Raw genomic sequence first — 21851 nt, forward strand, 5'->3', positions numbered from 1 at the left:
TTTTCATCCAAGTCGTAGTCTCTAGTAAGATGAGGCCCATTGCAGTTTTCACACCCCACCCGTATAGCATGTATCGTTTGGTCCATTTTGTCCATCCTCCTATCAATGTTTTTCAACATGGCCATCACTGCTAATAAGTCTTCTGAAGCTGCATAGGCGGACCCCCTTGTTACATCATTTCTTGGATTATGGTATTCTCTAGAATGCTTAGAGAATTCTTCAATTAGCTGCTTTATCACTGGAGGTGCCTTCTTCGTAAGTGGACCTTGCGAATCAAGTAATTGCCTTGTTGTAACATTTAATCCATCATAAAAGATGGAGACTTCTTGTTGACTATTGAGGTCATGATGCGGGCAATTCCTTAGCAAACTCTTGTACCTCTCCCAAGCTTTATATAGTGACTCTCCAGCTTGTTGTTCAAAGTTGGCTATGGCCTTCTTGAGCTTATATATCTTGGATGGTGGGCAGAATTGATCAATGAACTCTTCTTTCAGTTGGGCCCATGTAGTGATGGATCCGGGGGGCAGTGACTTGAGCCAATCCTTTGCAGCACCCTTCAATGTAACCGGAAGCATGCGAAGTAGCTGCGTTTCCCGAGGGATGTTGGGAACATTGAAATAATCAGCTACATCATTAACTTCATCCAAGTGCTTGTAGGCATCTTCGTGGTCTTTGCCAATGAAGGGGATCTCCTTAAGTAAAGCAAGAATATGACCTTTCAGCTCAAAAGTAGCAGTTGCGGGAATTGCGGGCTGCACAAGTCCTGGTCCAGTGTCATCGCGCATCCTCTTCTTACATTCCCCCATGGGGATTTCATCGATATTAGCCATGGTAATAGCTAAGTCGTCCTCAAAATCGGATTCGTGCTCGTATGTAGGTTCTTCTTCTTCCTCGGTCTCGTACTCGGTGTCTTCTTTAATCCGGTCTTCGATTGTTACAGAGACGCTGGATGTTCCTGATTTACTGGTCTTCTTCTAGATGAAAACGGACTTGAGATTCTTTAGTGGCGAATTATTTGAAGAAGCAGATTCTCCAACGGGTTTTCCTTTGCTCCTCCTTAGTGCGCATTCTGGGTCTTCGAGAGGAGGGACCAGAGGTGTATCATATCCTCGGGTCATGAAACAACTGCAAACAAACAAGAAAAAACCCATAAAAAGAACAAAAGTGAAACAGAACGAAAACGAAAAACAGTTTGGCAAACAGCAGGGTACTCGCCGAGTAGGTGCGAATGCACTCGGCGAGTAGACTGTTTAAAACTAAAAAAATTTAAAAGCTAATTAAAAGACTTCTAAAACTATTAAATTCTAAAACTTAACCTACTTATTGTATTACTAAAAAAATAACTTTGTGCAAGAAAAACTCACACAAAGGATCTACAAAATTAGGAATTAGACTTAATTTTGGAACCGTTCCCCGGCAACGGCGCCAAAAACTTAATGTGTGTTTAATGCACTTGTTTTATTCCTACTTTTGAATTATAAATTTAGCACACAAAGGTAGTGAACCTGTCTTTTAGTGGTATAGTTGGATAAGTAGGGTGTCGAACTCAGGGAACGGAAATTAAACTAATAACTAATTTTAACTAAGCAAGTAATAAAAGTAAAAGGGTTTTTCTCTAGTTTTGCAAGACTAGAAACTTAAACACACCACCTAAGCACGTGATTAACTAAACAACTAAAACAAGTAACAAATTCACCAAATTTGATAAATAGTTTATGTTTAGGTCCAACCAATTCACTCCTATGGTTATTTATATGATAATATGATAAATTAATTGTTATTGGTTACCAACTATAGTGGTTAGGTTGATGTTCATTACTACTAACCCTTAGACAATTAATCAATTCAAGCAGTGGCCAATTGTTTAAACTAATTAATTCCCTAGTTCAATTGTTTGGATTTAATAAGATTTGTAATTGGTTAATCAAGTTGGTGGTTCAATTAACCTCTTGTTTGTTGGTTTCTCAAACAAGCTCACACATTAATTTACCCCTTCTCTAATTAATCCTAGTTTCATGTTCATTATTCCTAGACATATGATAAAGTGTTCACATAAACATATGAGGTTAACAACTAATAGATGTGCATGCAGCTTAATTGTCTTCCAATTAACAGAAAATAGTTGTGGTTAATGCATAAGGTTCTTTAACAAACTTAATTTAATAAAATCACCAATAAACAATCAATAAAAATAATAATTAAACCATAGGAGTTACTTGGTCTTCCTAAACAGAAACAATATGAATTTAGCTCATGGTTACAGTAAAAACAAACTCAAAAACAAATTCAACTGGGCTAGACATGCTTAATTCCTAAGATTAAGTGGAATGTATAACCTAAATTGCCTTGATTCTTCAAAAGATCGAAGGTTAGGGTTTCTCATCTCTCCAGAGGGTTCTTCAATCGCAGGTGTAACTCCCAAAAGCCAGAAAAAGTCCCTCAATTCGGATTAAGACCCCATATTTATAGTTATCACAAAACAGGGGCTACTCGACAAGTAGGTCGTGGACTCGCCGAGTACCAGGTGAAATCCGTGTATGGCCAGGAGTCTTGAATTATCTTCGGGAACATTCTTGGGTACTCACCGAGTAGCCTCGCAGACTCGCCGAGTTGGTGTGTTTTTCCTCTTTCTTCATTCTTTGGTCTCTAATTGCTTCTCCTTGTTCCTTTTTACTTCCAAGCATGTCTTTTGGACTGAAAACAAAAGTTAAGCATTATGAAGTACCTTTTGTCCACATTATGCACATAATTAGCTAAAAATAAATAAAAATGTATGCTAAACATATGACTAATTATGCAAATATCAGAAAGCATCGGGTTTTTTTAGGGAAATCAACACTATTCACTTGTATTTTCAATAACTATAATGCAAAACTTCTCATTTATACACGCTTTGAAATCATTCATGCAGAAACTTATGGATCTTCACACTTTTTTATAAACAATTGTCGTTTAAGAAAATATCAGATTTTCTGGGTTTTATAAACTGCACAAAACATTTTCATATCAACCCTGCTTATGAACTCACCAACATTCCATATGTTGACGTTTTCAAAATAACTTGTATTCTCAGGTAACAGATAAGCTGAAGAACAATACCAAGTGTGTTAGGGTGTTATGTTTTGAAAACTCTCAAATAATTTATGCTATGGATATGTAATATTTAGACAATGTACTTGATGTGAACAAGGTCAGTTGTAATGTATTAATGCATGGTGATGTTTATGTTATGTTTAATGTATATTCATTGTGATGATATTCAATTTAAATCATGCGAGCCCTCGGACGTTTCCGCCGTTTGGTTCGGGGGTGTGACAATTCACCCCGGGGCCACCAAGATGTACCGAGACCTGAGTTTAAGTTATTGGTGGCCATGTATGAAGCGAGAAATCGCTTGGTATGTCGAGAGGTGCTTGACCAGTAGGATGGTCAAGGCCGAGCATCAGAGGTCACATGACAAGCTGTAGCCTCTGAAGATTCCCATGTGGAAATGGGAACAAATCACGATGGACTTCATTACCAAGTTGCCGAGGCGGCGAATGGATTTGATGCTATATGGGTCATCGTAGATCGATTGACCAAGAGTGCCCCTTTATTGGCTATTCGGGAGAGTTCGCCGGCCGAGAGGTTGGCCGAAATGTACGTCCGCGAGATCGTGTCTCACCATGGGGTTCCGGTCTCCATTGTCTCCGACCGAGATGTTAGGTTTACCTCCCATTTCTGGTAGAAGTTCCACAAGGAACTGGGTACGCGGTTGCACTTTAGCACAACTTTCCATCCGCAGACCAATGGTCAGATTGAGCGGACCATTCAGACCCTATAGGATATGTTGAGGGCATGTGTCATTGACTTCGGTGGGAGTTAAGATTCCCACCTACCGCTTGCAGATTTCACCCACAACAATAACTATCATCCCAGTATTGGCGCCCCGCCTTTCGAAGTGTTGTATGGGCGGAGATATCGCACCCCGGTTTGTTGGGGTGAGGTTGGACACAAGGTGATGGGGCGGACGGAAGTAGTCTTGTAGACTACCGAGAAGATTCAGCATATTAGGCAACGATTGCAGACCGCTCAGAGTCGGCAGAAGAGTTACGCCGACAGACGTCGATATGAGTTAGAATTTCAAGTGGGCGATATGGTACTCCTGAAGGTCTCACCGTAGAAGGGTGTGATTCACTTCAGGAAGAGGGGGAAATTGGGTCCCTGTTTCATTGGGCCGTTCAGGATCATTGCCAGGGTTGGCAAGGTGGCTTACAGGATAGAGCTACGGAGGAGCTTATTCGGATCCACAACACTTTCCACGTTTCGCAGTTGCGAAAGTGCATTATGGATCAGGAGGCAGTGGTGTTGTTGGATGATATTCAGGTCGATGAGTGCCTGAGTTACGTGGAGAGGCCTGACATGTGGCCATACTGGAGAGGAAGATGAAAGTTCTGCGAAACAAGGAGATACCTTTGGTGAAGGTACAGTAGGAGCATCGGAGGGGGTCCGAGTGGATGTGGGAGCCAGTGTGACAACCGTCAATTTTCGGTCAAGTCAAAGTCAACTAAAGTCAACAAGTCAAACCGGTCAACTCAATTTACCATGAGTATTAGAGTTTACGTTATGTAATTTCTAAACAACTCTCTATTCTAATGAGAAATCATAAATTGAAAAGTGCGTACATCTAGATCTCCTTAACCTAAAACTGTGGTACGTGGCGAGCCAAACCGATAAAACAATGTTGCATACTCATCGGGAGTATGCAAGATCCTTAAACAAGGCTTAACGGGGCTTACGGACCCTACATTGCGAAGCCGAACACTCAAAAAGGTCACCAATGAAACCTCTCTCAATCGTGTTCACTCCATCTCTTCTTATCAGAAATCTCTCCCAAATCTCTCTAAGTATGTGAAATCTCTCCCAAATCTCTCTTTGTATGAGAAATCTCTCCAAGAATGTCAAATCTCTCCCAAATCTCTCTAAGTATGTGAAATCTCTCCCAAATCTCTCTTTGTATGAGAAGTCTCTCCAAGAATGTCAAATCTCTCCGAAATCTCTCTAAGTATGTGAAATCTCTCCCAAATCTCTCCTTGTATGAGAAATCTCTCCAAAAATGTCAAATCTCTCCCAAATCTCTCTAAGTATGTGAAATCTCTCCCAAATCTCTCCTTGTATGAGAAATCTCTCCAAAAATGTCAAATCTCTCCCAAATCTCTCTAAGTATGTGAAATCTCTCCCAAATCTCTCTCTGAATGAGAAATCTCTCCAAGAATATCAAATCTCTCCCAAATCTCTCTAAGAATGAGAAATCTCTCCCAAATATCTCTTTGTATGTGAAATCTCCCCAAGTATGTCAAATCTCTCCCAAATCTCTCTGAGTATGTGGAATCTCTCTCAAATCTTTCTCGAAATCTCTCCCGACTCTCTATAATCACTCGGGGCATCCCGACCCTCGAATTTGGCGAGAACAGCCCAAAAACGGAAGTCTACGCGAAAAACGGGCATGAGGAACCGAAACCCCTCTTTGGACCCGAAAGTCCTCTTAGGAACCGAAAGTCCCCTTAGGAACCGAACCCTCCTGATGAAGAAGGCTGCTGAACCGAACCGAACCTCACTCTAAGAACCGAACCCTTCTGAGCCGAAGGCTGCTCAACCGAACCCGAACGTTCGGCACCTTTCAGTTCTGACCATTTCCTCTTCTGATGACTAACCGAACCCTCCCTTCTGATGGCTTGCCGAACCTTCCCTTCTGAGGACCGAGGACCGAGCCCTCGCTTCTGACTTCGGACCGAGCTCCCCGCCCCTTCGTTTCCCTCTGTTCGTTTTCGGCTACAATCCTCAGCATGGACCGAGCCTCGGCCTAGGGACCGAACCTCGGCCTAGGACCGAGAGGTCTCGCTGGGAACTCATTTTCTCCCGGTTTTCGCGTAGTTTTGCGTTTAAGGCCCGTTTTTAATTATTTTAACGCGGGATTTTCACCCAAAATCATATTTTAACATAATAAACCCTAAATATTCACAATTTAATCATATTTTCATAAAAATCTTTATTTAAATAATAAAAGCAAGTGGGTAAAGTACAAAGAGGTGGAGTGTTGACTTTGTTTTACCTTATGACACATGCAACCACTCCCACACCCACTCTATGACCAGCCACACCTCCCCACCTTACCTAGGTCACATCAATGTCCTTTCCACTCAATCATCACTCTTTCCCACGTTTTTGAGAGCTGAATATTCATCCTCTCTCCTCACTTCTCTCATTTGCTCTCATTTCACAAGAAGATCAAACTCTTTTCTCTCTCACTTTCTCTCTCTAGAAATTCTAGATTTCCAGGGCTGATCTTGAGTTTTTCCTCCACATTTGGTAAGCATAATCCATTCTCTTTATGATTATCTCAATTATTTCCACTCAAATCATGGATATCTTACACAAACTCCATTATATTTGTGTTAGAGCTTCGAATCTTCAAGGGATTCTTCAAGTGTTCTTGGGTTGAACACTTCTCTTCTTCAACACTTATCTACTGAAATCACTCAAGGTGAGTTCATACCCCTACATTTTCATGTTTTCTCAAGTTTTTAGGGGGGGAATACAAGTTAAAACACCAAGAACATAACTAAACTTTTCTAACAGCCTTCATCAGAAAAGTTCAACTTCATTCACGGACTGTTTTGGACAACTTAAACATTTTAGTTTTCAAAACTGTTTTAGGTGCATGTAGTTCCACTTCTTAGCTTTAAAATGACTACTTGCACATCTCCATACGATTTTTCTACAATTTATGGTGATTTTTACAAAACTGCCTATCATTTCAAACATCAATCCGGACCAGTCTGTGATTATGGACTTTTTCACACAAGTAAGAGGTCATTAAAAATTATAATAAAAATTATGAACAAACTAGACTCACTTTTCAAACTCTCAGAAGTTACAGAACTTGATTTGGACCTTTTATGATTTTTCTACAAATTTACCAATAACGGTTACAGAAAATGTTATTAACAGAAAAACACTATAAATTTCATTTCACCTTGTAACATGTTGAGCAATGTATACATCATTATGTGATTATGTGTTGTTGCAATATATGACAATTTTGTATTCTTATATAGACATACATCAGAAAACAAATGGATTTATACCTCCACAAGTATGGTAAATATATAAATGATATTACAAGGCTATATCCATTAAAATATAAACTTTGGTAAATTATGACAAGTAAGGCTTATGCTCACTACCCACACAAATAATTAATAAACTATAATAGGTATAGTTTAGGGTTATTTTACATAACAAACACATGATTAAAGGTTTTACACATACAAAAGAGTTATTACCACCATGGATAATTATGATAAACTATAATAAGTATAGTTAAGCCATTATACCCCCACAAACGAACACGCTAGTTATAATCGGTATAGTTATGGCATATATATATTACAAACAAAGTGATAAACTATAATAGGTATAGTTTATGTTTCATCTACCCTATGAACTTAATTACAAGAAAGGAATTCACCATCACCACCACTTTTGGTAAACTATAATATGCATAGTTCATGTTCACTAGTCACTATCACTATTTGATGAACTATGATATGTATAGGTTATATTCACCATCACCACCACTTTTGGTAAACTATAATATGCATAGTTCATGTTCACTAGTCACTATCACTATTTGATGAACTATGATATGTATAGGTTATATTCACCATCACCACCACTTTTGGTAAACTATAATATGCATAGTTCATGTTCACTAGTCACTATCACTATCCGATGAACTATGATATGTATAGTTTATGTTCACAGTCACTACTACTATTTCATACACTACACTAGGGTTTGGTTCCGGTTTTTGGATTTAAGTCCACATTAAATTTTCGCATTGTTAGACTTCAACTATAATCGTTGAGCGTATATGCTTGAGTCATACAAGAATTTAGTCTGGATTGGCTTAGAATTGGTGGTGCCCGCCTCATCTCCTGTTCCTCGTTGGGTTGTGGACCTAGGGCAGACCCACTATATTCAACGTTTTATCTAACTTAAATCTTTTATAACTTATATACGCTGGACGATTATAGGGGAAATCTACGGGTCAATCTAGGGTTCATTAATACATCATATAGGAATATGCTGTTTACACTTAACTAAGAAAATATTGGATTTTCTGGAAATCAACTCTATCGATTTTATAAGGAAAACGGTTTCTACTCCAAACAAAAACTCACCAACTTAATTGCTGACACTCTTTCAAAACTACTTGTATTCTCAGGAAATCAGTGAAACAGGAAAACTTCAGCGCTTTGAGGATGGGACGTTAAACCGTCAACAATTTATTTTTGTCATCATAATGTAATTGATTTTGAAACATGTAAACATATACTTTGGTGTAACTTTTTCAATTATATTTATGATGGTTGTATTTACTTTGAGCACTATTATACACGTTGTTGTGATATTGTACATGAAGTCCTCCACCCCCTGACGTTTCCGCCATCCTTGGTTTGGGGGTGTGACAGCCAGAGGCAGAGATGCGGGAGCACTATCCGAAGTTGTTCGCCGCGGCAGACTTCGAGGACGAAGTCTAGTTCAAGTGGGGGAGAATTGTAACCCCCCGATTCTCAGGTATCGATTTTATATAAGAATTTTCTTGATTTCAAGGTCTACTCGACGAGTTGGTTGCCCTACTCGTCAAGTAGCATCGGATTGGTCCGCGTGTTTTAGTGACCTACTCGCTGAGTCCAAGAAGGGACTCGACGAGTAGGAGCTGGCATATGAAACCCTAAATTTTGGGGTATTTCACCCTATTTAAAGGATCATTGGCCTCCCCAACCTCCCCTTTACAACTCCTTGACACTCTTAAACCCTAAATCCCGTATGTGTGTGTTTCTTTGGTGTGTTAAAGCTTGGAGGAGGGATCTTGGTGAGGGTACACTTGGGGAAAACATATAAACTGAAGTAAGGAACTCGTGGGAAGCAAAGATCTACTTCAGTTGGCATTCTCTTGAAGGTATTAGGCTGTTTCCTTGGCTCATTTCATCTTTAATCTCTTTGGGTGGGTTTTAGGAAAGGGTTCTTGTGTTTGAGCCAAGATCTGAAGTTGCAACTTCAGATCTGGACTCCCTTTGGCCTCTAGATCCATAAATTTATCAACTTTGGCAAGTATGAACCATCCCTCAAGTGTGAGACTTCCTTACAAGCTTGGTGTTGTCATTCTAAGACTTTAGAGCTTTGCATGCACGTAAAGTTTGCAACTTTACGTGATAAACATGCCTTGGGAAACTGGATCTACAATTTGGAGCCTTAGCATGGCTTAAAAAGCCTCTGTATGGATGAAGGACTGAAGGGACTCGGCGAGTCGCATGGTCGACTCGGCGAGTCCGATGAAGATTGTCGTGGGCCCAGTGAGTCAGATGAGAGACTCGGCGAGTCGGCTAGGGTTTTCCCAACCTTTGGACACGTATGAACGCGGCGAGTGTAAAGGGAAAACTCGGCGAGTTGGCCAAGGAGTTACGGCCACTGACACTAGGAACTCGACGAGTCAGTCAAGTGACTCGGCGAGTTGGCGAGTCATGTCAGGAACTCGGCGAGTAGCTGAGGGTACTCGACGAGTTGAGGTCAACATGGACTGTTGACCTTGATGGGTATTAACTTATTATTTATGGTGTGATAGTGTGGGATTCTAGGGAGACAACAGTCAGAAATTTGGAGTACTTCAACACTACTTGCGGGGTGAGTCATCCTCAATATATCAATAGGGTCTATGGCACCAAGGCCGACTCTTTATGGATTGTACTCGGTTATGGCATGATATGTTATTGATTACATCCTGGTAGTTAGGGTGGTGATATGCTTATGTGTAGCGATCTGGTTAGGTCAATGTCCTGATTATAGGATGATGCTATGTTAGTGACCGATAAGGTCTGTATCCCGGCTATTGGGATGTTGCTATGATTAGTGATCTGTTAGACTGGTTTGACTGTTATATGATATGAGCTAACGTGTGATATTATGTGCATGTTTGTTTGATTGGGGTTGGGTTGAGGCGGTCTTGCTTTGTGCTGAAGGCCAACATACCCAGTGAGCGGTCCAGGTAGGCTGTAGGTCCTGCGAGGCGGTCCAGTCATGCCGAAGGCTCGGGAGCGGTCCAGATAGGTTGTAGGCCCTGCGATGCGGTCCAGTCAGGCTGAAGGTTCATTATGCATGCTGATTTGTATTTGTGGATGTGATATGATTATGGTTATATGAGATTGGTATTTTAGGGGAAACTCACTAAGCTTTCGGGCTTATAGTTTTCAGTTTATTGTTTTAGGTACATCAGGGGATCGTGGCAAGGTGAAGGCATGATCGTACAATTCCTCATGATTTGTTTATGTTTCCGGGAAAACTTTGATATTATACATTTTGAAAACAAATTTGTAATGATTTTAATGGTTTGAAATGTTTTAAAAGTTCAAATTTGTCTTGAAATTTTTGGGTGTTACAATACATGTCATAAAAAGCACGTCATAAAAATTTTGTAGTATTTCAAGGAGGCATGTATATTTATATGTTTAAATACATAAAGTTTATACATGCACATATATTGAGACATACCTCTTTGTGAAAGAAAGTGCCTTACACTATACATACCAGATATACTCGACTTTTATAAACTCTATACAATTCATTTCGCCTAGTAACTTATTTACTTATAAGTTAGGGACGAGAGCTATTCACGTTCCATAATTAAGGGTGTTTTGGTGAGACTATATTCATTAGCTAAGTCTAAACACTTAACATACCCATACTACTATAACCGTTAATCTTCGGAGCGAGATACATATGTATAGATCTATACGGGGTTGACATCCCCACCTACGGTTGCTAGCTACAACCTTGACCGATCAATCGAAATGAATGATAAGTGTCTACTATTGTTACTTAGACGTCCAATGAAGCGTTGTAGCAGGTTACATTCAGTCACATATCTCGATTATATAACTCACTATAAACATTAACTAGAATCTCTCTTTCTCTCTCTCTCTCTCTCTCTCTCACTTCGACCCATAAACTTGATTCTTTCAAAACTATTTTATGTATAGATTTACTTATACAAAGATACCTCTTGATTTTCTAAGTTTTTTCAAAGACTCTTTACACACAAAACTTTAAGTATGGTTTTACTTACCAAGAAAATGCTTTTTAATACTTTTAAAAGTGTTACTATGGTTAGCAAAAAACCTATAATTTCTCACCAACCTTGTGTTGACCCTCAGAACTGCATGTATTCTCAGGAAATCGATAATTAAGCATTCAGACGTTGGTTAGCCATGGATTTCAAGCAATCTAATTAACTAGTTTTTGTTATGTCTGCCTACCTGTTTAAGACAATTTATGTACTATACTATTATTTGTAAGAAACTTGTATTCAAACATCAAGAAGGAATACAAATGTTGTTTTGTTTATTGTTGTACATGTGCTATATGTTCAGTTTACCTGTGATCCATGAACTTAGTCGCACAACCCGACATGTTCCGCCGCCTCGGCCGTGCATGTGACAGTATGGACCAAGTTCACCTCCTCCATCCAAGCTCCATGGACGAGCGTTTAATGAAGATATTTTGAGAGAGGTTTATGAGTGTTGAATGTTCGAGAGATATGAAAATTTCAGGTTTAAGGGTGGTAAAAATGAAGATGGGTGGTATAAAGGCCAACTGACGAAGGTACATGCCGGTATGGTCACGTTTTCGTGGGTCTGTAGGTTGCTACAAAGTAAAATGCGACTTGCTGATGAATGCTCTGCCTCCCTGGAAGGAGGTATCGAGGGGTGGTTGCATGTCGATAATTTTGACCTAGAAGTATAAGAGTTGTGATCCGGTGCTGCAATGTGGGATCATACTTGGCATTAAAAGAAAGACCATCACAAGCTGAGTATCCTGTAACCCTGTTGACCGAGAAAACGAAGACCATGTCACTGGATTAGCTTGTCATTGGATTCAAAAGGGGGCGTCCTAGAACAAGGGCGTTGTTTGTCTAGTCGTTGCCATCTAACCAAGTCGCTGAAGAGCTTGACAATAAAGAGCACCGTATCTAATTAGATTGAACTGGTCCGAAGCTAGCGCCACTTTCCTGATAAGCCCATAGCAAGGCGAAACTAGTTGTTATCAAGGTTTTACACTGACAAAAATAGTACCAAACTTTAATGTACAAACTTCGACAAAATTATGTAAAAAAAAATCTCCAAATCCATGTTGTAAATTGCAAATAGACTCTTTAATAAAACTAATCATTTAATCTTCAAATTATCAAATGAGGTTGGCTAAAAAGACACCTTATTTTATCATTTAGACAACCCTAATTAATTTTTAAAATATTTTTATCGGTTAAAATTACATCATTTTTCGAAAAAACTTATATTTTTATAAAAGTGATGGACAGGACTTGTAAGGGCGTCTATCAAAACTCAAAAGAATACAAGTATATTATAATCACTCCGCGATAAATCTAGAAAAAGAGGCATGGGAAGAGACTGGCAATTGCCGCTAAAAGCGGACACCCGCTGAATTTTGCAGATATAAATTCTGCAAATTCCATTCGCCATTGCTAGATCCCAAGAAAAACACTCACACTACTTTACGGCTCAATATTTTTATTTCAGATTTTTGTTCTTTTCTGTCTCAATTTGCTTTAATTTACTAGAAAATTTCGTAAATTTATGTGGGTAGTCGACCATTTCTTCACAGTAGTTTAGTTTGTTGAGATTTCGTGCAATGCCGTGGTGATTCATCAGATCTAGCTTAGATTCCTTATTTTTTTTCCTCTCATTAAGGTTTTCCTGATTTCGTTTAGAGAGAGAAAAATCCTTATCCGTTTGCTCTGGATTTAGGGCTTTACATTTTCCGTTTCGTTTTGTGTAATTATTGAGTGGATATGCCGATTTGTAAATCTGTTTAAGGAATTACATTTTGGTATAGATGGGTTGCTTTCCTTGCCTAAGATGTCGTTCTAAAGATGTTAAAAATTGCGATGGCGATTTGGATTCCAATGAGTTTCCAGGTTTAGTGACCGTTTTTTATCATAATCATTATTACGATTCCTAATCAGCTATTACTCGTTATGCATTAGTGATTACTTTACTTCCCTTTTTGGGTTCTTAATCAATTTGTTTCCAATTGCAGATAATGGGAAGGGAAGAAGAACGTATAACGACGTTAGTGGTAAGATTATCGAACCTTATAGATCTATTTTTGGGAGATTTATCGAAATAATGTGTTTTGATTTTTGAACAATGAGGTTTGGTTGGAATTTGTGTTGTTGGTGTGTAGATGGGAAATGTGTGGATTCAATGAGAGGAAAAGGTCAAGCGTGGTGTGGTCAGAGGGCTAATGTGGCAAGAAGCTTTACATTTCGTGAGCTTGCTGCATCTACACAGAACTTCAGGGTTGCTAATTTGATTGGTGAAGGTGGATTTGGAAGTGTTTACAAGGGTCGATTAGAATCAGGGAAGGTAAAGCATTCTAGTTTCACAATTTTGTTTTTACTTATAATCGGAAAGATCTAAGGAATTCAATTCCATTCCAATCCTTTGGTTGCAAATCGCTAAGGAATTGAATTCCGTTGGAGTTACAAAATCGTTTGATCTGTGGATTTTAACGTTCGTTTCTAAAAGCAATGGAAATCAATCCCCCCATCATTCTCTAGAATTTCACAAGCAAACTCCTCTTCCCTCTTCTTCATCGGCTTCCCTCTTCTCGCTTAGAAATTTCATTCCAAGTCAAAAAAATGCTTTGACATAATTCAATTTCTCTAGATTCCAGTTCCGTTTAACAGAAATTTATCATGAAGATGATTTATAGTATCCAACATAAACACCTTCAAAGGGTTTTTGTATGTGTGTTTTTAAAGTGATTTTTTGACTTGAAGAATGAGAATTAGATAATCAGTGATTAAAAGTTTGTTCAAAATGATTATTGCGAACTAAAATCTGATATAATTAGTTGCTTATGGGCATGTCCAACCCAACACCATTTTCAACACCAAAAATGGTGTTAATTATTTCAAGTTTAAGTTTATATATTTCATTTTAGTTTAATTATATAGTTACATTTTAAATAAATTTAATAATTGCTTCAAGTATATCTAAAAAGATCGAATACGTTGTAATTATTTATATAAGAATTATTTGTTTGATACATGCTTAATTATGTAATTTATATAGCTTTTGTAACAAAAAGTCGTAAGGCAATTTTGTAAAAAGTTACTAAAAATAAAGGGTACTTCTGAAAATCTAAATACGTTAGGAAAAAGAGAATATACTTGGAATATTCTTTCTAGTCTTATTGCACCATTTTTTTTTTGCAAAAAAGGTGTTATGGTCGGAGATGGTCTAAAGCTAAGAGTAGTTTGCTGTTTTCTTAATTATCAAAATCTGTTTATTTTGACCCAAATTAATCAAAAGATAAAAATCTTAATCAGTTTATCTAGACACTCAAATCTGATGAATACGACTTTAAATCACAATAATTATGTAAAGTTATGTAACTTTATATATGTTTCAATAACCAGTTTTCTCACAACAATTTCTCGTATACTTTTCACCCAAAATAATCACTTTTATTCAAACACATCCAAAACTGACTATTAGTTTAATTTAAACCACTTCCAAACACTCCCTAAACAGTAGAATTACTATTTTTTTTTTCTTGTGATTAATATTCTTCCAATAGTTTGTGACATGTTTATTTTTTTAATGAACAGATAGTTGCCATAAAACAGCTGAACTTGAATGGGCTTCAAGGGAATCAGGAATTTATTGTGGAGGTTCTTATGTTGAGTCTTCTTCGCCATTCAAATCTTGTCACATTGATTGGTTATTGCACAGATGGAGATCAGAGACTTCTGGTGTATGAGTACATGCCTTTGGGTAGCCTGGAAAATCATCTTTTTGGTAAAAAAAATTATATTTATTTTATTTTCCAAATCACTTAAGAAATAAAACCAAACTTTGAGAAACTAATGTATTAAATGTGATTACAAAAACCATACTTTGAGATAACTTTAAATGGTTTGACCCTTTTTTGTAATTTTAATTCAATCGACTTCTTATCAATAACAAATACGGCAATATTATAAATTGAAATTATAAGTCGCTGTTTATTTTATATAAATAATGATGATCCAAAATTACAAATCACATCAATTACGTTCCATTGTAAAAATAAACGAAGATTTATTATTTTTTTTTATTGCAGATTTAGAGTCTCATCAAGAGCCATTGGATTGGCACACGCGACTAAAGATTGCAGTAGGTGCAGCACGTGGTCTAGAATACCTCCATTGCAAAGCAAATCCACCTGTAATTTATCGCGATTTAAAATCATCAAACATTTTGTTGGATAATGATTTCAATACAAAGCTTTCAGATTTTGGGCTTGCTAAATTGGGCCCAGTAGGTGACAACACACACGTGTCTACCCGTGTTATGGGCACCTATGGCTATTGTGCGCCTGATTATGCAATGAGTGGTAGACTTACCCTAAAGTCTGATATATACAGCTTTGGTGTTGTGCTTTTGGAGCTTATTACTGGGCGTAAAGCAATTGATATGACTAAAAAATCTGGAGAACAGAATTTGGTTTCATGGGTAAGTTTCTTTTTTTAATTATTTATTGGGTTTGAATGGAAATTTGGATTTGGAATTTGAATCGGTTTATGTGAAAAAGGGTTATTTGGAGTTTGTATATTAGGAAACATACAGAAAAATCACTTCACTTTCGATATTTTAACTATTTTTTTGTAGTGATTTAAAAAATCATTTTTCTAGTTACCGTATTTTGTTCTCAGTGCAAAATATGCAAAATATAAATACAGAACAATCTCGATTTCATTGATTTAACAACTAAATAAATTATTATTACCAATATAAAAGTATAAATAGTTTTTTTGTAAAATTGGGTAAATGGGAAAAATGTTTTTTAGTAGTTCGTCAAAAAAAAAAAAAAAAAAAAAAATCAGAACCTATACTAGTTAAGTGGATAAACAGGTAAACTGATGAAAGTATGTCTCGCTTTTTAGTATTTTGCTTTTATGTGATAATGGGTTATTTAACTGCAAGAAATAACAACTTACCATCATTAATTTGTTTATTACAACATCTTACTTTCAATTCTTCCTATTTTAAAAAAAATTCTACCCGATTTAAACAATGTCATCAACTTACAAATCAATTTTCGTCCTTATAATTGTTTACATTTTTCAAAACATAATGTCTTCATTTAAAAAAAAAAAAATTCAAAACTACAATGCTATAATTTCATAAAATTTTCAAAGCACAATGCCTTAATAGGAAAAAAAAAGTTAAAACACTACAATGTTTTAGTACACAAATAAACAAAACTACGTTGCTATTTCCTTCATTGATAATATATATCTTTTAATTTCAATTAAATATTTTTGTAGTCACGCCCATTCTTAAAAGACCGAAAAAAATTCGTTCAATTAGCGGATCCATTACTCCAAGGCCACTTTCCCGCCCGTTGTATGCACCACGCGGTGGCCATAATCGCAATGTGTCTTCAAGAACAAGCAAATTTCCGGCCATTAATCGGTGACATAGTGGTTGCTCTAGAGTATTTGGCTTCTCAAGCTGAGACACCCGAAAACCCTAAAAGCCCAACCACCACCTCCCGCCCACCTGCCGCCTCTCGCCGCCCATCACCCTCAAAAGCTTCAAAAACACCGACTTTGTGATAGTCACCCAAAGATTCTTTAAAAGGAATGGGATTGTGTTATTCGAAGAGGTTAAGACCACAAGATTTAATGAAGATGATGGGATGATTGGTTTATTGTGAAGCATAAGGTATGCAAAATCTCATTTGTGTTTTGTTTTCGTATTTTGTACTAGTTAAATGCTTATTTATGCAATAATGTTTTTATTTTTTTTATTTTTTTAATATTAGTTTATGCAACAAAGTGGTTTTTTTCGGAAATTGTATTAGGCAAAATACAGAAAAACCATTATATTTTGGGTAATTTTGCAGTTTAACCTCTTATAAAAGTTTGAGATATTTTTCCAATTTAACTATTTTTTGGTGTTATATATATATGATGTTCCACCTGTAATTTTTTGTTATGAGGTTTAACTAATTTTGCCATTCAAACCTTTTATGTTAGGTTATTTTTTGAATTTTATTGTTTTAAAATGGTTAAATTGGAAAAATGTTTGAAACTTTTATGTTTTGATTGGAAAAAATATATAGTATAAGAGATGAAACTGCAAATTTTTTCCAATTATATGATGTTTTATTTATTTCTTTTTAATCTGTCATCAGTTAAATGGTAATTTATGCAAAAATATTTTATTTTTTTTATCAACTAACGTGAAATATGTAAATCATGTTTCAACTTGTTAAGCAAGTTGCTGGCATTAGAAGAGAACACCCTTATTTCATATCTTGCGTAAGCACATATTGGTTTTGGAAATCATTTGAATAATCATGAAATGCCTAAAATGCCCTTTATTAAAAAAACACTATCATGGGAAGTCCCAAAATGCAAATTGTTGTACTTTTCGTTAGGCAAAGGGAGCAAGTAATGTCAAATTACCGATATAACCCTGAGAAGAAAATTTGAGCTTTTGGAGGAAAATAACCACTTTTCATTTAAAGTTTACTGATTTCTAAACTTTGTTGCTGCAGGTATGATACTTTTGCAAGGATGTGTATAATGTCAACTTTGATGTCTCAAGTGGAATCATATATTTTATAAGTGCACATATCTCATTAGTTAAAAGGGAATTTGATCAAGCTGTGGATAAAGTTTAGGTTCCTCTCCACCTTTGAAGTGAAATTTATGACAGTTTCAATGTAATATGTAATTATAGTTTAAATTTTGATTAAAATATTGAATATAATTGTGAATTTGCATGCATTTGGTTGTGTTCTTGCCTAACGTAGTACGTGAAAGTGTGAAACTCTTATTAGGACTTTTATATTGCAATTATAAGACAAATCTTTGGCACCCGTTTATAGAATATCAAGTTTAGTCTAAATCTTTTTGGACTCATTGAAGGTCCATGTGATTTCAATTTCAATCATTGACCAACTTAAAAAGACCTATCTAATTTTTTTAATTTATTTTACATTTTTTTGGCTATATTTTTATTTAAAAAAGGAAAAAGAAATAAAAACACTTAACCTACCCCATCTACATTCCTTTTCTTTTGTCTTCCTACTTTATAAACTTTAGCGGAGAAATTGAGGTGAAGAAATTGAGAGACGATGGTGATCAGGAGATCTGACGGAGAAATCTCGAGCGACGATGACGATAAGAAAGGTTGGTAGTGTCGGTGGGTTTGTGTGTTGGACGTGTGTTAGTGAACCTAGATTGTGAATATCCGGTGACATGAGCTTCATCAATGCCGCTGTTCAAAATTCCATCAAAACGCGACATGTAACAGTGAACTTTGTGGAAATTTTCATCTGTGTCATCTTCATATGCCCTATTTATGTAACCGATTTCCAGCTGGTTTCATATGTGTGGAAATCTTTGTCTTAGCCACTTAAGGCTCCAATCAAATGGCCTAAAAGTTCTGTTAATTGAACACATTAGAGTTTTGTGGTAGCGGTTGTGTAACACCGTAAATTTTCAAACAAAATTTTCATTTTAAAATCACATGAATCTCATCAATACATTTCACATATCCCCAAAATATCAATTTATTAAAACACATATTCTTAATTGTTAAAACAAAATCCATGATCCTCAAACATAACTCCGTCTCGTGTGTACAATCAAGCCGACGCCTTCCCGTGATTTTGAGAAGTACTTAAAACACATAAAACATAACACGGTAAGCACAAAGCTTAGCGAGTTCCCCAAAATACCACACACATCTCATTAGCCTTTCATGGCTATACTTAATAGGACCCTCCAGTCAATGTGTCTCAGTGGAACCCTCCGTTCCCACAACTCGGGTGGACCTTCCGGTCCTAACTCAGTAAGCTCAGAATAATACACAACATAAATTACATAGACATAATGCAGAATATCGTTGATGAACACGATCACCGATCGATCCAACATGGGCCTGCACACCCGGTTCATGAGATCCATGAACGATGTTGGTGTGTTGGTGAGCCCGAAAGGCTTCACCACAAATTCGTAATGCCCATAACGAGTTCTGAAGGTCGTCTTCTGGATATCCTCCTTGCAAACTCTCATCTGATGATATCCAGATCTCAAATCAATCTTGGAGAACCAAGATGCTCTCTGCAACTGATCGAATAAATCGTCGATCCTCGGTAGCAGATAATGGTTCTTGACCATCAGCTTGTTCAACTCCCGGTAATCAATGCACATCCGGTGTGAACCATCCTTCTTCTAAACAAAAAGGATAAGTGCTCCCCACAGCAAGCTACACGGTCTGATGAAATCCTTCCCCAACAGCTCTTGGAGCTGTGAGGATAACTCCTGTATCTCTGGTGGTGCAAGGCGATAAGGTGCCTTGGCAATAGGCGCCGCTCCCAGAACCAAATCAATCTGGAACTCCACCTACCTCTTGGGAGGCACACTCGACAACTCTTCGAGAAAAACAACCGGAAACTCGCACACTATCGGAACCTCAGAGATAGAACTCGGCCTCTCTGTAGCAACCCACGTATCCATCACGTACTCCAAAAAGCCCATATATCCCTGCTGTAGACTATGTCTTGCCCTGGCAGCAGAGCAGAAAGCTGATCCAGATCTGGTACCCTCACCATACACCGTAAGCACTCCCCCACTAGGGTCTCGTATGGTCACCATATGACGCTCACAGTCGATCATAGTTCCAAGCTGACTCAACCAGTCCATGCCCATTATGACACAGACATCACCCATCGCGATTGGTACCAGGGCTATTGGGAACTCAACACCAAAAATCTCTAGTACACATCGTCGGAATACATCAGTAGCGAAAACCACATGCTCGTCGGCTATAGAAACCCTCAGAGGTTGACTCAACGCCTTACGTCAGATACTGCGCGGACCTCCTCCGTTGTTAGCTAAAAAGCTCTCCCGCAAGCCCCCGGAGCCTCGGACTTCACCAACCGACTATCAGTAGCATGCAAAGCAGCAGGAGTGGAACCTTGGGCTGATCCCTGAATGAGCTGAGGGCACTCGACCTTCCGATGGCCAGTCTGGTTGCAGTGAAAGCAAACTACAAACTCCTTAGGGAAATCCTTCGCCATATGCCCCTCTTTGACACATTTGTAGCAAATCCCTGCCCGAAATGATCCCTCGTGACTCTTGTCGCACTTGCCACAAGTGCGACCCTTCTGGCCCCCAACTCTAGTATTAGCGGGCTTAGCCCGGTTCGTCGCCGGCTGTGACTACACTGGTCTCAGGTCCTTCCCTCGGGACTCTCCCTCCTCCCTGGCCTGTAACTCTAACTCAATCTCCTTCCGCCTAGCATTGGTCGGAAGCTCAGTCGATGTCCGGTATGACGATTTTGCCACAAAATCCCGTAGATACCTCCTCAGTATGATCAGACATCGACTCACACGTGCTTGCTCAGAAGACACGTGCTCAGGGAAAAACAACGCCCTCTTATGGAACATCCTCATGATCTCAGTCACAATTTATGTCTTCTGCTTGAGAGACATAAACTCCCGGGCTAACCGTTCCCTCTCCACCGGGGGAACATACTCATCTCGGAACAGCTGTGTAAACCTCTCCCATGTCACTGCAGCATGATTTGCAGGAGTAAATCTGGTAGTCACAAACTTCCACCAGTCCTTCGCCTGTAAGTGAAGTTGGTTCAGTGCAAACCAAACTCTCAAGTGATCTGGGCATGAACACGTATAAAAGCATCCCTCAATATCAAAGATCCATCTCATGGCAGCAATCGGATCTTGTGTCCCATCAAACTCTGGTGGCTTCGTGTTGCTGAACTCTCAGAACAACAACGAGTCACCTCCCTATGGCCTAGCAACAGCTACAGCTGTGGTGGCTGCAGCAGCATAACGCTCATCAAATTTCTCAATCAGTGTGGTCTTAATAGACCCAAACATCACCGGTATCGCCTCTCGAATAGCTGCGACCACCTCCTCATGAATGATCCGACGGATCTCCTCGTCATTGGCACTACCGCCCTCAGGGTTGTGGCGTGTACCCACCATGATGTCTCTGAAACACAACACAAAAATCATCAGAGACTCGCTCAAGCATACTCACACTTGATTTCCCGCCCCAACATGCTCCTTAGTACCCTAAGGATTCTTACTTGGCTTGCATACTGATCCAGTGTTTTCAGTATTACAGCCCAATACTACCTTCCACACCAACCTGTAGTCACCCTAAGTCCTCCTCCTAGGATTCCAATTCACAAGTACTCTATCTCTCACAGATATCAGACTTCTCTCTCAGTAGACTCCTCATATACTCATCTAGATATCTCTCCTAGATTATCCCTGGACCCAGAACTCTTTCTAAGTGATTCCTACTAGATACTCCTTCTCAGCACATACTCAAGGCAACAACAGATATCAACAACTCCTAGTATTTCCTTTATGTTTCCTTTCTTTGACCCAAAGGTAGCTTTTATTTGTTTTTTTTCCCTTCATTACTTTAATGTTTTGTCTTCATATGTGCGGTCTTCTTTGCCACTTTGGCTAATATTATTTTCCTACGTGTTTTCCTTGTGACGTATATTGGGTGTTCGTTGATTATATTGACCGACCTTTCTTTTTTTGTTTTTCTCTTCTTTTGCTCTGGGTAATTTTCTTATGCCTCTTCTTCTTTGCTTTTTAGTATTTCCTCTGTTAGGGTTTTAATTTGGTTTCCTTCGGTACAATGAATTATTTTCTACTGTTTGTTTCATTTGTTCGTCAAT

General features: G+C 38.2%; 1 protein-coding gene and 1 non-coding gene across 2 annotated transcripts; both read left to right on the forward strand.

Moving 5' to 3' along the window:
• The first annotated feature begins 339 nt into the window (after positions 1 to 339).
• Positions 340 to 446, forward strand: LOC111905558 (small nucleolar RNA R71). The gene has a single exon (XR_002854931.1). It is a non-coding gene; the product is annotated as a small nucleolar RNA R71 (small nucleolar RNA).
• A 12004-nt stretch (positions 447 to 12450) lies between these two features.
• LOC111905539 (probable serine/threonine-protein kinase PBL21) lies at positions 12451 to 17905 on the forward strand. Its single transcript, XM_023901224.3, has 7 exons — positions 12451 to 13036; positions 13159 to 13197; positions 13306 to 13487; positions 14738 to 14927; positions 15232 to 15623; positions 16439 to 16838; positions 17677 to 17905. Exons 1-6 carry the CDS (start codon positions 12955 to 12957, stop codon positions 16727 to 16729), a joined length of 1176 nt encoding a protein of 391 aa, XP_023756992.1. The 5' UTR covers positions 12451 to 12954; the 3' UTR covers positions 16730 to 16838; positions 17677 to 17905.
• The last annotated feature ends 3946 nt before the right edge of the window (positions 17906 to 21851 follow it).

Source organism: Lactuca sativa, chromosome 2 (assembly GCF_002870075.4).
Source record: "Lactuca sativa cultivar Salinas chromosome 2, Lsat_Salinas_v11, whole genome shotgun sequence".
Lineage (NCBI taxonomy): Eukaryota > Viridiplantae > Streptophyta > Magnoliopsida > Asterales > Asteraceae > Lactuca > Lactuca sativa.

What these genes read in the sequence shown, in the direction of transcription:
- LOC111905539 (XM_023901224.3), top strand. Translation starts at nt 12,955, where the DNA reads ATGGGTTGCTTTCCTTGCCTAAGATGTCGTTCTAAAGATGTTAAAAAT. An exon ending in GGATTCCAATGAGTTTCCAG is followed by an intron (nt 13,037 to 13,158) that starts GTTTAGTGACCG and finishes TTCCAATTGCAG; the next exon opens with ATAATGGGAAGGGAAGAAGA. An exon ending in AACGTATAACGACGTTAGTG is followed by an intron (nt 13,198 to 13,305) that starts GTAAGATTATCG and finishes GTTGGTGTGTAG; the next exon opens with ATGGGAAATGTGTGGATTCA.